The 14,889-nt window shown below is 45.6% G+C and overlaps 1 protein-coding gene across 7 annotated transcripts in view; it reads right to left on the bottom strand.

Annotated features, from left to right (window-relative positions):
- LSAMP (limbic system associated membrane protein) overlaps window positions 1-14,889 on the bottom strand; it is a 1,029,781-nt gene that overhangs the window by 20,632 nt on the left and 994,260 nt on the right. For 4 of the 7 annotated variants that reach the window (XM_075106601.1, XM_075106608.1, XM_075106611.1 and 1 more), the window contains 4 exons: window positions 11,525-11,645; window positions 10,394-10,542; window positions 4,328-4,363; window positions 2,920-3,724 (listed from right to left, as the gene is read on the bottom strand). In XM_075106601.1, the coding sequence (XP_074962702.1) occupies window positions 3,522-3,724; window positions 4,328-4,363; window positions 10,394-10,542; window positions 11,525-11,645 (509 nt within the window). In that variant the 3' untranslated portion in view covers window positions 2,920-3,521. Of the gene's footprint in view, window positions 1-2,919; window positions 3,725-4,327; window positions 4,364-10,393; window positions 10,543-11,524; window positions 11,646-14,889 lie in introns of those variants that run through there. The other 3 variants (XM_075106636.1, XM_075106626.1, XM_075106617.1) reach the window with 2 other exon arrangements.

Below are 14,889 nucleotides of genomic sequence, written 5' to 3' on the forward strand. Positions count from 1 at the left end.
TGCAGTCCCAGCCTTCAGTGCCTGCAGACCTGGCAGGGACGGACATTGACCCCGAGCAGCAAGAGAAGCTTGGCTTGCCTGAGCATCCACCCTGCAGAGCCACCCCCTTCTGCACTCACCAAATGGAGAACGAGCTCTTTGGAAAATCGGGCTGGATACCACCAGCGGGAAGCAAGGAGAGCCGTGAGTTGTGCTTCCGGCCCAGGGTCATGTGCGTTACCAGGTGCCAATGCCCAAGGCTCAGCCAGCTTTCAGGGAAGAGAGAGGCATGATCCAAGTAGTGAAGTAGTGAGGCACGCATCACTGCAGAGTGATGAGTACAGCTGAACTGTGGCCCCTGAATATCTGAGAATTTATGGAACTACCAGACATGCACATGGCTCCAAACATGCCCTCCTGCGCTTAGTCCCTATGGCCATTATTTTTCTCTGCTGCTGGTTTCTATGTCAGGATCACAATAGGACAAGATTGGCTATTTTGGCCTGTACATGCTACGATTTCCCCAGCTCTGCCAACTAGTTTGTTTCAAAGGCTGCGAAGGCTTGTGTTTTCACTGACCTTTTCTTGGAGCCCAGCTGAGAAAGCAGCCACTGGCCTCAGTGAAGAGGACTCCAGAGGTGGACAGGTTTTTTAGCTGGCCGCACTGTACTGGGAGGGCTGGTTTCTGTGGGCTGCTCCCATGGCATTGCCTAGTCAGCAAAACCCCCATAACGTGTTAACCCTTTACAGTCTGTACTTTCTCTATTCCACCATGCTTCTCTCCTTAGCTCAAAATATTCAGATGTTCGTCCTTTGGCCAAAGGAGACCCTGCTGACGTAAGAGCTGCGTGCTCAGCTGGACTGACATGGCCACACACTAGAGAAAGCAAAAGGGGAGCAGGGATGGGTGGAGGTGACCACTGCAACAGATGAGCTCTCCTCTCAACAGCTTGGACCTCCATAGGGAGGCAAGAGGACTGAGAGGGTATTAGAAAGAAAGACGCTCTCTCTTTCCCACTCTGGTCATCAGACCCAAATGAACACCTCTTTTCTCCCTTCCCCCAGCTCCCACCCACCTGATGAAGGCATTAGTAACAGTACAGGCTACATGGGCTACAGCTAAATGGAGACTAGCTACGATCTACAGTCACACAGGGTCATTCTCCAATCAGTGTGCATTTTGGCAGAAAGACAGGACTGTTCATTCTCCTTTTCCCTCCCCCTTCTCCAATTATTAACACACTTGCTATAAATCTTTTGCCACCCTGTTAATGGCCATGACTGAACTTTGTCTGATCGGGCCCCAAGGGCTGGCACGCTTGCTGCCCGTGGGCAGTTCTGGATGTGCCGCTCCCTGGGAAACACGACATGTGCCTTGCAGAGCTCCCCAGGCATTCAAGCTAACCATGCTGAGAAAGCCCCTGGTTAACCTGTGGCTAGCCCTCATCACAAGTCTCCCGAGAAGACTCCAAGGTTTTGAAGCCCATCAGTCTGGCTAAGCCATTCTGATGTGGACACTAGGTGCTAATCACGGGGGAGGGAGTTTATGTTCAAAGGGCTGAGGGCAAGGGACAATGGAGGACAGAGATGGAGCTAGCACCGTAATTGTGACAGACCCCTTTGAGGTTCAACAATGATCTCACTTGCCCTCTTGCTGGCAGGTGTGGTGTGGCATAAGCCAAGTCTTCTTTTCCAGAGAAAATTCTTTAGAAAAGCCACCTGATGATGCAGTAAGGCCTCCTTTGTGACAGCCAGGTCTCGTGTCATCCCATTATAGCATGATGTTGCAATGCAGACAGGAAGATGTGATGATGTGGCATCATCCCAGAAGACATTTCAGGGCATTTTGAGTGCCCACTGCAAAATCAAGAGGGCTGGAAAATTTACCAGGGACAATTGTGTTGAGAGCTGAATCAGCTGGGCTCCACCAGCCTTTTAGGAAAATGCCTCATCACTTCAAGTCCTGTGTATTTAGTTGAATGGGCTGCTTCTGAGTCTCCAGCCTGCCTGAGAGCAAGATGTTTCCACAGAAGCTAGCTAATGATAGCTATGCTTAGCATGACTACAGTGCTCTTCATCTCAAAACACCTTCCTTTTAAATTAATGCTCAAAACCCCACAGGGCAGGGAAGTGTTACTGAGGCTTAAGAGAAATGGAAATTGAAGGAGAAAGAGGGAGGAGGCTGTGATTCTGGTCTTTGAGGGAAGGCTTATTTGAGAGCTGAGGACTGCATCTCAGAACATCACTCACAGGGAGAAAAAGGTCTAACAAGAAAATTTTATGCCTAAGGTGTCTTTGAAGGTGAACGGCAAAGTAAAGCAAATGTTGAGATAAGCACCAATAGCTGTGCTGAATGCCCACACTGGAGAAGCTCGTAGGGGCTGTCAGAAAACAAATGAGGTCCAGAGTATTTAAAATCTACTTTCCCCCTTCTGCAAAATCCTTTTTGCATATTCTGGGTCACTGGAGATATCTCAGCATTTGGCACCACAAACTCCTGGAGATTCCTCACAGAAATGATGTCACACCAGGATGTCCTTTGAGATGATCTCTGGAGACTGGGGAGCAGTAAAAGGGAAAAAAAAACCACAAACAACCAACTTCCAAGACAGAGGGGGAAGTGTTTTAAAGGGTTGACTAAAGCTGTACAGGATGGCCTTGGCAGCTTGATTAGGAGGGGTACTTGGTATGGAAATCCTGGCCTTGCTCGCTTGCAGTTTTATCATTTAGCTTAATGGGCTACTAATTCAAAACCAGCTGTAAACAGGGCTGCTATGAAAAAAATTAACACTGCCTGCCTGTGGAATTTAAGGATATATAATAAAAATAATCATAAAAAGAAAGAGCCCTGGCTTTTCTATCAGACAAAAGTATTTGTCATTGAAAATTCTGTTTAAAAAAAGGAACACCCCAAATTGGAAAACTCCTCAAAACCTTACATCCCAAACACCCTCAGCAACTTTAATTTCATATCCAAGCACAAGTTTCATTTGCAATACATACAATAATGGTGTTTAATTGGATTTATTTTTCCACACTAGGTTCCCAATGGCCTACTTTACTCCTTTTCTCAGCTTCTTGAATGTTATTTACAAATCACTCTCTGGGATTTAATTTTAATGGTAGCTTGATTTCTCCCTCCTCCTCCCCCCCCCTTTTTTTTGTAGGTACTTTTCTTTAATTGTATTTGTGGATTTGCCTTTTAAATAGGCAATTGTGACTACATCCTGAACACGAGTAAGTTGCCAGGAGCAGAGCTTGATTTGAAAACGATAGAGTAGTTAAAGGGAGCTGGTGTAACACCCAGCATTTATCGTTCTTTTCATGGGAGTACCTGCAGGTGCTTTACTTGGGCAGGTGCCCTTTTGCAAAACAACATGGGTTTGCAATAACACTCTACCCCAAAGCTCTGCGCAGACATTAACTATTTAGGGCGCTGAACATCCCAGGAGTTGAGTGTGTCTTCATCATACCGTCGTAAAACAAAGATACTAAGGAGCCCTAGGCCAAGATTTTTTAAGTGAATATTGGGACTGGCTGCCTCATTGTTGCTTTAGTTTCAAATGCTGTAGCCTGCTTTCTGGAAATGCCCAGTCTCTGCGCTTTTTCAGAATCTCGAGGTCACATCCAAACCCCGAGTCTTGTGTGGATGTCAGGGCTGCACTGCCCGGACCTGAGGCATGCTTGGGCAGCACAGAGACAGGAAAAGTACTCAGACCCTGTTCTGCCTTCATACCTTCTTCCCCTGGAATAAAGCAGACAGTAACATCTCACCATGCGCCTCTTTTCATGCTCTCTGTCTCAAATGCAGCACTATGTGACTGGCAGACTTGGGGGTATGTGACAGACAAATGAGTAAACGAAGTGTTTCACCATGAATAGTTTGCAAAACTAGAGTGGAAAAAACTCCTGGCAGCAATTCAGTTTTTAGCTTCTCACTTGTCCCTTCCACCACCTCTGCAAAATTTTAGATCTGCTTATGTTTTTGATCCAAATCAGAACATGTGGGCAAAGACAGCTTAGGACTGGAATACATATTTGGAGTGGGTCTGCAGAGAAATTGAACCTCACCGAAACTGTCCAGAGCTGGGTGAGGATACAATGTCATGGCTCAAAGCTTGGCTAAAGGTTGTTGCTGTTTAGTTGATTTGTTTTGTGGAAAGGGAGGGGGGAAGGGGAAGGATGAAAAAGGTGACAGAAGGGACCAAATGACATGTAGATGACAAGGGAAAGCCCTTATTTTCCTGCATTTCTGAACTGTTTTGCCCATCCCTAGCTCTGAGCGTTTATCAGGACGATGGAGAATGACCCGGCTAAAGAGCTACTTCAACATAAAACATATACTGACCTGGAAAAGGATTGGGGAGTGTGGGTAAAACTCGTTCTAAGGGGGGAAAAAAAACAATAAGCAACATGCAGGAGAAAAGGACAAGCCACTTTTCACACCAAGCAAGCAGCAGATACAAACCTGATGGAGTTGTTCATCCCCAAATTAGATGAACTACAGTAGGTTTCATATACAGAGCATTTTGCTAGCAACACACCTAATACACATCACCATCACCTGGGACTGGGAGTCAGAGAGAAGTCATTTGAAAAACTAAACAAATAATATCCACACAGCAAGAGGGATTAAGCACCTGTAGTGAAGGTAATTGGAGTTGATGGGCCACATCTCCCCCCCTCTGACTTTCAAGACCACTCATGTCATCACACTACAGCTCCTCTAGCTACACCTCTGGCTGGAAGCTAGTCTTGGCAGAGAGGCGAGTTGTGGAAGTCCTCCACGGGTAGTTGCTGCCTCCCCAGAACATTCTCCACAATAGATTTCTCGCCAGAGACAGGCCCGCTGAGGATCTGAGGATGGGAGCAGTCACCCTGGCAAATCCTCAAGGGCATTCAGTTTCTTTTGAGCCTTTGTCTTCCGATGGGAAGAGAGTTTTTGCAGACTCAGCAACCTCTAGTTGTATGCAGAGCCTGATGTTTTGGTTATAGGGTTTTTACAACGTGTCCCCGTTATACGTCACAGCAGGACTTTGGTTTACATCACTGCTGGCTTCACGCTTTGCTTCTTCCACACAAGGATCTCAAAGAGTTGCACAGACTCTGAGGGAAACTGGTGTCAGAGACCTCAGTCTAAGGCTAACAGTAGCCTTAATTCCATTTTACACATTGTGCAGCTGATGCACAGAGCAAGGAAGCAATTTGCCCAAGGTCAGATGCTGAACTGCTTGCAGAGCCAGGAGCAGAACCAAGAATGTAAGCCCCCCCAGCCTGACCCTGATCACTCGGTCTCCTTTCATTACCTTCTGAGCTTGCTGGATGCCTTGCACTGACTGAGACAAGTTCCTACTCAGGGACTAATCGGTAGGTAGACATTTAGCTGTAGAGATATGCCGCTATGAAACAGCTGATAGGCCTGGGGCAATGAGTTGTCTCATGGCTTACCTGTGAGGACGGTGCTAAGATCAGTGCTGATGGACATCGAGCTTGGCAGGATACATCAGTAGTCCCCTACTATTCTCTGATCAACACAGGCCCAGCTGTCTGCCGGCCAGTGCTCTTTACAAAGCACCATTGGTGCAAGGAGCTAGTTTCTGACTCGCTGGAGCCCACGAGGATGTAGCAGATCAGGCTGATCCCTGTGACACTGGGAGATCTCCTGCCCTCATGGTGGTAATGGAGCTGTTTGAATCCACAGCAGGCACAGAGGAGATTGTCTTTTGCATAGAAAATACACGCTAGCCTGGATCTCTCTGTTTATGTAGCAACAGGGGACTATTGTTCTGTGAAAGCAGGCTGTTGTGCTGACATGACTTCCTTGTTATTTAGTTTGGTTAAATAACTCAACTCCCTTTTACCTTCTTCCTGCACAGCAGGCTGCAGACTGCACAGCATAAGCATTTAAAGCAAAGCACCGCGGCCTCATTATCATGCTGCTTTCTATTCAAGGACTCTACCTCTGTTCCCCTCGCCCCACTGCGTGCTGCCTTTATTGCTCCACCCTGGCTCATTAGCAGTGTCTCAGCCTTGCCCCACCTGGCTGTCACCCTAACCACTCTCCTCCTCTCCCGAGTCTCCCCGTTATTGGCAGCCCCTGGGAAAACACAGGGATTGCACTAAGAGTTAGTGAGAGAGTTTTTGGCCACAGTTACACGCCAGACCCTAGCAGCACCCACCATAAGCAAATGCTCAGGCGCAACTAAGCATGGGCAGAGACTTAGGAGAAGGGGCGTAAGCATGTGCACACAGCCAGCACTTTTGCTGGGTGCTAACAAATAATGACAACTTCAGTGCCATCTCTTTTTAGGAACGTGCCTCCTGCTGGGATCAAAACTGCTGGACTGGGATGATAACTCTACCTGAAGCATCTCAAGGAGTCAGGGGTGGGATCCTGACTGCTGCTGCTTCTAATTGGCACAGGCCTTGCCAGCTGCTGCTTCACCTCCGTGTTTCTTTACTCCTTCAAGCGTGCAGAGGATGCAGCAGGGGACCTGCTGAGGTGGCAGTCTCCTATAATTGAGACAATTTAGCCAGCAGGACTGCATAAGGATGCGCGGCACTGCCCTGTTGTCTCCTGTTTTATCCTCTGGGATGGGCTCGCCCTGCGGGAGGCAGGAGTCAACTAATTTGCAAGAGCTCTCATTTCTTTTCTCTGCCTTGCTAGGATGCACCAGGTGCTGCACCTGTTTCTGTGTACCAGGGGTGTGTGTGTACGTGCTTGCTTATGCATCACACACGTGCATATGTATGTATACATACGTACATGTAAACCTATGTATCTAGATGCTTGTATAGCAGGTGTGTATCTGGTATATATATGAACATACATACGTTTCTGTGTAGCACAGGATAAGATACAAACTGTGACTTTTACTCATAATGCTTTTCATAGCCCTCTGTTAGCTGAGTGGAATGAAAACATGTTCCTTCTCTCCTAATACACTTAGGAAAAAAAACTCTTTCCCTTCAGTTGTGGCACTGCTTTTCACCTCAGTTGCTCTGTGATGGTAGCCCTGGCTCGGCCTCTCTGTCAGGTAATCTTCACAGAGATCTGTGTTACTGCCCCTTTCCTAGGTGTCATGGTATTTTGTGCTTGGGGGTTACAAACCATGTTCCTAGGCTCTGCAGAGCTACTGGCTCGCTAATGCTGCACAACGTAGTCCTGCCTCCCAACTCCTCATATCCACATACAACAAAAGAGAACATTTGGGGGCATCTTGGGGGGTGGGTTGTAAAGCTCAGTTACTTTTTCACTGGTTTGGCAGGTTGAACTGGCTCAGTGGATTGTCCACTGAGCACCAGAATAAAGGAAACAACAGAAGCATGTGGCAGAGAGCAGGGTGAACAAAAGGAGTGGGGAGGAAGGGATGGCAGCAAGCTATTAGATCAGTTGTACCATCAAACTGTACCTGAGTACCCTCTCTGCAAACACATTCCGTACTGCTGTTGGAGACAGGTTCCTGGGTAAGACAGACCTTTGGTATGGCCGTTTTTATGTTGTTACAAGCTCAGTCTCCAGGAGTGAGGGGCATAAATCTCTCCACCTACAGCAGGCAATCCTGCTGCTACATCCTGTAAGGAAGATCACTAGCTATCTATTCATACAGCTCAAGGGAGCTGCTTTTGTATTTTAATGCATCTTCTATCTATGGCATTGACATCTAAGACACTCAGTCTCTCCAAGAGTTTTTCAATGCTGGCTGAGATTTCCTAGAATGGTAGTCACCCATTTTCCTCTATTGCTAAATTGTCCTTTCACATCATTTTGCTAGCTCCCCTTCTGCCCTCCACCTCAGGCAAAGCTGCCAGTACCTGATGATTAACTCTCTGGTTGTTTCTTCACTCCTGGCTGCCATTCGTTTTTGTGCTGCAATGGGACACTGAGGAGCCACCGCTGCATCTGCCTCCCTGGTGGGATGTTGCCCTACAGTGAGCTTGTGCGCTGTTTAAAAAAGAAATAACTATCTGATACTAGGGATGAAAAACACTCCTGTGTATTTGAGTATCTGCTGTACCTTGCAAAAATTTGGCACTGCTTTATTTTTCTGCCTGGGTGTGTGGCTGGGAGTGTGCATTACCTGTTATTTTAGCTACTGTGTGATCACTACAGCATTTTTTTTTTTTGTCATCTGGGCTTGTAGCTTTTTGCAGCTTATTTCTTTATGAGGCTGGATTCCCTTCACTCATTTCCCCCCTGATTTCTTAACCTTAGAAATACCAGCTGCAGTCTGCCCAAATTTTTTTTTTCCTCTCCTTTTCTCTCTCCCACACTAACTAGAAGGAAAATAGAGATTGCCTGAAAAAATACGAAACAATTGCACACTGAAGAAATAGGGATTAACTAAGCAACAAAAATAAAGGTTAGAAACAGTCCACTGAAAATCATCAACTCTCCCCTAGCTCCTGCTCCATTCTTCTGGCTCTTGTGAAGTTCTCTAGTGTTTTCCAGCATAAATAGGCCTTGAATTTCTACGGTAAAAATGATAAACAAAATCCAACAACTTAAAAGAAGGAAAGTTTTCTCCATACACATCAAAAGGACGCTAAAATAGGACCCTCACTGTTGCAAGTCATCTTTAATAGCTGCCACCTGGAATAGTTAACAACAACTTTGCAAAATCTCCCTGGGTCTCTTACAGGTTCTGCCACTCCTTTTATGACCATGGGTAAACGACTTCTTCACCCTGTACCTTAGTTTCCTACTGCAAAATGGTGCTAATAGCACTCACCCATTTCTAAATAATTTGTGATGTTAAAGTATTCATTGCTAGCAAATCCTTTGAGATCCTGTGAGGTGAAGTTCTGAAGTCACGCAAAATGCTTTTCTAGCAAAACCAACCCCCCAGCTAAAATCACGTGTGCATACATACATTATTGAATTTCATCTTATATTTTGTTTCAGTGATGCATTTCAGCTCATCTGTGTAACAGGAACCAACAGAGAGGGCCAAATTTAGAATTCAGCCGCAAATAATGGATTCTAAACTTAGCATTATATTAATATCAGCAAGAGCAAATCTGGAGCATTTGAAAATTGTGTTCCAGATTGCTGCCTGAGGATTTTATTTGAATCTCATGACAGTCACAAGAGCAGGGTGAAAAGACTTTAAAAGTAGAAATTTGCTTTGTGTGCTGCAATGCTACAGGAAATCAAATATATGTTCTTTTATGATAATAACTGTTCTTTAGAAAAAAACTTCCACAGATTTTGATCTTGGCACAGATCCCAAATTTTGCAAAAATTCAAACTGCCATGAAATAAACCCAGAGGTGGTAAACAAAGAATGCCAATGGATTTATCCTTCTGCACTGCGTCTGTTAAAAAAATAACCACACCAAAACATTGTTTTTCTGATGGTTTGATTAATCTGACCACACACAGCAGAAACTAGACTAAACTGCGCCCCATACTAAGACTGCTTTACACAGCTTATCGTTTTTCTGTTTAAAAGGACATGCAGGTCATGGCCTGAGTGTTTTAATGCAGTTTGGGACTGTCAGAGGAATAAAGCCCTAAGTCACTTTTGTGCCTACGTGTCCATTCATGTGAGTGGGTCATTCTGTTGCAGTCTGTTTCTGGTGGCATTAACAATGTGTGGTCCAAGTCGAGCCCAAGTTTTGGACCTGGAATCAGGAACTGCGTTTTGAATACATCACAGTTTATACATGTGTGTGGTAGGTGAGGGGCGTGGGCTCTGTTTAGGGTCCAGTTTGACTCAGCTGCAAAATTCAGAACCAGCAGGTAACTCTGCTCTAGAGCTTGGTCTGCTCCCAACTTCTGTCTGTTTACACTTACTACAACCAACCCAGTAACTGAAAGGTAGCAGAATGAGATCCAAGGAATTTTATTCCATATTTCATCTGCTGATTACCTTTTCCCCCATGTTCCCTGTGGTATACCCCTTTAAATCATTCTGTCTTTTGCCACTTCTTTCCCTTCCATTTTCAAACTCATTTCTCTTTTTCTTGACTCTTTCTTGTTCTCCTCAGGCGTGGTGGCTAGTTCTCTCCATCTCTCTGAATTACTTGTCATTTCTCAGCTGTCACAGACCCTCTGAGCCCTGGCCTTCTGTCTCCTTATTAAAGGGGCTGTCATTCTAAAGGGGTTTTTTGTTTCCAGCTTTAAAACAAACATGTTTTTATTATTTTAACAAAATCTGACTTCAGCAAAGAAAGTCAATCAAAGGGCTTGACCATAAACCTTTTAATTTGTCTGTGTTTGTGTTTCACGGCAAGTATGAACATGTAGGTATCTGAAGCAGAGCGCTGAAAGCCAGTTTATGGCTGGAGGTTTTGGGGGGTGGGGGTGGCAAGCGGATGCTTTTCTAAGTTTTGATCACTCTGTGCTTCCTACACAGCCTGGTGATTGCAAGAGCAATCTGGACCTCCCTTCACCCTCTCCCACACTTACTGTAAAGGTATAGGCTGGCATTTGTGACTCCCAGCTTGTTGGCAGCCACGCAGGTGTAGTTCCCGTAGTGTTCCTCAGTGACGTTTGCCACCATCAGCAGAGACTGGCTCCCTGTGCTCTTTATCTCCAAACCGTTGGCGCTGTTTATCCTGGGAAGACAGGAGAAGAGGTGTGTAGTGCAATAGCTGTTGTGTATTGGGAAGGAAATCACTGCCCGGCCGGCAGTAAACCAAAGTCATTCAGCCCAGCTGGCAGGTGAGGATGGAGGGAGGCAGGAAGGAGAAGTGAGAAGAAAGAGACCAAAGAAGGCATTGATGGAATGCAGAAGGAGGGAATGAAAGGAAGAAAGAGTGCGGTGGGGTGAAATGCCACCAGGACAGCAGTGGAGAAACAAGAAAAGCTGAGGGAAAGGGAGGAAGCCTTTACCCGGCACTGACTAACACGTGGAAATGAACATGCTATAGCCAGCTGAGGGCTAGCCTGTACTTGAACAAAAGGTTTTTAGTGAAACACACCAATTCATGTATTCCAATATGTGCATATACCAAAGCTGAGTCACCCCTGAGCCTATGCACATGGGTCATGTTAAAAGCTAGGATAATAACACAACCTTCTTAATGCCAGGTAAGTGCTCAGGTATAAGGGACAGATCCCTTTTCTTTTCTCATTCGCTCTCATATGCAAATCTGGGTGGCTCAGGTCACACAGATGGGGGAATCTTACAGTTTAGCAGTTCCTTCCCCTAGATGAAGGCACCTAGAGTGGCATTACCTACTCAGAGACTAACACTGCATTTTATCGTCTGTTTCATGGGCTATTTAATACAGGAACATCATCAGGAAGAGAGCGCTATTGATGCCTTAATTGTATATTGACCCATAACTGACTTAAAGGCAAGAGCTCCACCCTCTGCACTTCTTTCAGCATCCCTAGTGCAGAGAGGGATTGCATCCTCCAGTCCTGACCATGCTGGCTCTGCTGAGTCTGATGGGACCATTGTGACTTACATGGTTTGTGAAGAGTAATTTGTCTGAGGAGAAGAGTTGGGGTGGACGGCAGGTGATTCTCTAAGGATCCTCTATTGAGTGGACTGAAAAGGAGAGAAGGGAAGAGGCAAGCTAAAGGTCTTACCTGGTATCATCTCTGTACCACTCGAAATCAGGTGTGGGCACTGCTGATGCCTCGCACCGGAGTAAGGCTTGTCGTCCCGTGGCCGCTTCATTGCTTTTTGACTCTGTGATGGTGGGAGGGTCTGCAAAAAGGAAACCTGTGGTCACTCCACACTCTTCCAGGTGGAGCGAAACAGTGGAACTCTGTCAGGGCTGCCATCCTCATGGAAACCATTCGGGCCAGTGGAGGCCCACAGCGGCTGCTTGCTGTTGCATATGCTCCCCCCTGCTCCTCTGGAGAATACCTGCTCTTTGAACTCTCCCTGATACACGGTGTTAGCATCGCTGCTTAAGCGTGCTTCTCTTCAGTAACACTGAATAAAGTTCTGTCATAAATGCATAGGCATACACAGGCAGAGTTAAGGTTAATGATGGACTTCTGTAATTTATGAATATTTACCTGTAGTTCTCTAGTTCACATGGGCTCCTCAGAGAGAAGATGAGAGAAAGAATTCATCAAGGGTAAAGGAAGATGGCAAAAGTAAAAGGAATAAAGTAGGAATTTAACACTAGCATGAAAATTATTTTCCATACAGCCTCTGTGTCTAATGTCAAAAATATAATAAGAAATGAAAGAACTGAGGCAACATGTATAAGACAGAAATACATTCACAGCTTAAAAGGGAAGAGCTTTAGCAGGAGCTGTGGATGTAACTTTGAGAGACAGACCACTTGTTGAGACACTTCCCTTAGACATCTAAGGTTACAGATCCTCCCCAAACCTTCCTGGACAGCATGCTTTGTCACAGGCTCCAAGAGGGCTCGCCCATGATTGCTCTGCATGAAGCTTGCCCTCAGCCCAGCATGGTGCTCCCACCTCTGCTTACTTGGAAGCCTGAGAGTTGTGCCATGGGCAAACCAAACCTGGGAAACATATCATTGTGGTCCGCTTGAGCTAGGTCTCAGTGCTGGCTGGGTGCTGGTAGTGTAGGCACTGGCATCTTCAATCCCAGTCCCATGTTCAAAATGATAAGTGACAAGCTTTACGTGTTAAAAGCCAGAATTATTTCCACCTGGCTGCTGTGAAGGATCAGGGAATAAGTGCCTTGTCCCTCATCACTAATACTTGCATACCCTGAGATTATGGGGCTGCAACTCAGCTACTTCGCTGAGACTTGAGTTACCATAAAGCACACTCTGTGTGTACAAAGTACAGCTCCGCTGTCTGTATCCATCCCAGTGCTGAAAAGCCAAATAATGAATCAAAATGCATTGTATCAGTCAAAGAAAAAAAAATTCTGCCTGGAAAATGTGTGGAAAGAAGTTTGTTTGTGAACACATTAGCCATCTCGATGTGATCCCTTTCCTGACCTTAATCGTGATTTTATGCAGGTCTTTAGGGATATTGCAGTGCGCCCTCTAACATCATAAATATTAATAAGTGTACATAAATAGGATCCTACATTCAAAGGCTGTGGGTTCACGTAAATATTTTAATTTGGAAAGGAGGAGGGATAATAAAAGGATAGTGAAGGTGATTTTTTAAGCACCCTTCTTCAATTTTTTGGTTCAAGGAGTATATCTTCTTGCCGTCTGCAGCAAGACAAAGCTTTTCCATTTCACTGAATCCAGTGCAAGAGGTGAGTCACAAAATGAACAAGCACCTTTCTACAGACCTAGAAAGTGACCGTGGCAGGCATGTGCTCCCCAGGCTGCTGCCAGGGAGCCCAGCCCCTCGCTCCGAACAGTCCCTGCCATAGCTACCCTCCTCGGCTTTTTAAAGGGCAGAGCCCAGACGGGTGGACAGGCCATACCTCAGCCGCGGCTGCTCTTGTTAAGGTACTTCGCTGCCGCTCAGCGAAGGGCAGTCTGCTTGCTGCAGCGCTCTCCCAGCAGACCGGGCAGGCAGTGGCCCTGCACAAACCAGCCTATTGTAGTCAGACAGCAGCTGCTCTGCGTTTAGCTGTTTGCTGCCGGGGAAGCCAGGAGTGGGTTGCCTTTAGCTGTTTTCTCCCTACTCTTCCCCAGGCCTCAGTTTCCCTGTCTGTGATGTGCAAGGGCCGTTACTTGGGAAGCCTGAAGGTGGTAGTGTGAGACCAAAGCAAAGCGAGGATGCTCTCTCCTACAGTCCGGGCTGACAAGCTACGTGCTCCACAGCGTCAGCGGATGGTAAGAGATGGCTGGGAAGCTCCTGAGGTTGGGCAGGTCCCATTTTTCAAACTTACTGTAGCTTTCTGAGTTTCTGCTGCTTGTGGTGTCGTTTAAGGAAGAAAATAAAGATGTACACAAATGTCTAGCTTTCATTCCCCAAACAGGACGGATTTTTTTTTCCTGTGCATGGCCCTCCTGACCTCTTAGATATTTTCCCTTTGTTTTGAAAGAAAAGATCTGTCCTGAAGGAATTTGTAAGTTGCTTACATTACAAATTAAGTGACATAATAATATCACAATACCCTATCACATTATATTTTCATATATTCCAACATTAAAAATGTTTAAGATCTTACTGTAGCATAGTTATTATGAGTTGAAACTAAGTCAAAATGAAACATTCTGACTTTATACAAACAATCTGTTTCAACCCTGTTAAAAGCATCATTGAAACTATGTTTCACAGAAATATTTGAAAATATTAATTGGTTCCCATAGAATGTCTCTTTTTGACAGGAGAAAAACACTCAACAGTTTTACTGCAGAAAATCTGCTACGACAGTTTCACATTAATGCCAAATTTGGCCCATGAAGCAGCCGGTATTAAACCACTGTCACCCAGTTTCTAAGGGAATTACAAAAAACTGGATTCTGCAGATGCTGCAGGGAGCCTATAAGCTTGACTTCTAAGCAAGACAGACAAGTTGATCTGATGTGATGGCCCAAAGGGAAAGAAAGAGACAAAAAGCAAAAATGGTATTAAAAGGTGCTAAAATCACCTGTGGTGGCAAATGAGACTGGGATGGGCTGAAACACTTACTGCCATCAGCTCTCTGCCCTAACCCACTCCCCGAGTGCTACTCATGAATCAACGCATGTGCACCCTGAAACATCTCTGTAACCATCTCCAATTTCAGTTTAAGTTAATATTCTGGTGTGCATACTGAAGAAGGTCAGGAGAGGATATACCTCCCATTCATCCATCCCTGCTGCAGAGGTATTAGCCTCCAAGCAAGGAAACAGAGCAAGTAGACGGGGATATTAACTTTAAAATACTGCAGTGCTAAATATGAGCCAAACAAATATGGAGGTGGACACATACCTATGTAGGATCATAAGAATAAGAGCAGTCTCAAATATCTTGTGTCACTGTGAGAGAAGCGCACCAGCAGAGTGAAGTGGACATCTCTCTAAGCATGTATATAGGTGATGGGATCCATGCCCCCACTCACAGAG

This window comes from Phalacrocorax aristotelis, chromosome 1 (assembly GCF_949628215.1).
Source record: "Phalacrocorax aristotelis chromosome 1, bGulAri2.1, whole genome shotgun sequence".
NCBI classification, from domain to species: Eukaryota; Metazoa; Chordata; class Aves; order Suliformes; family Phalacrocoracidae; genus Phalacrocorax; species Phalacrocorax aristotelis.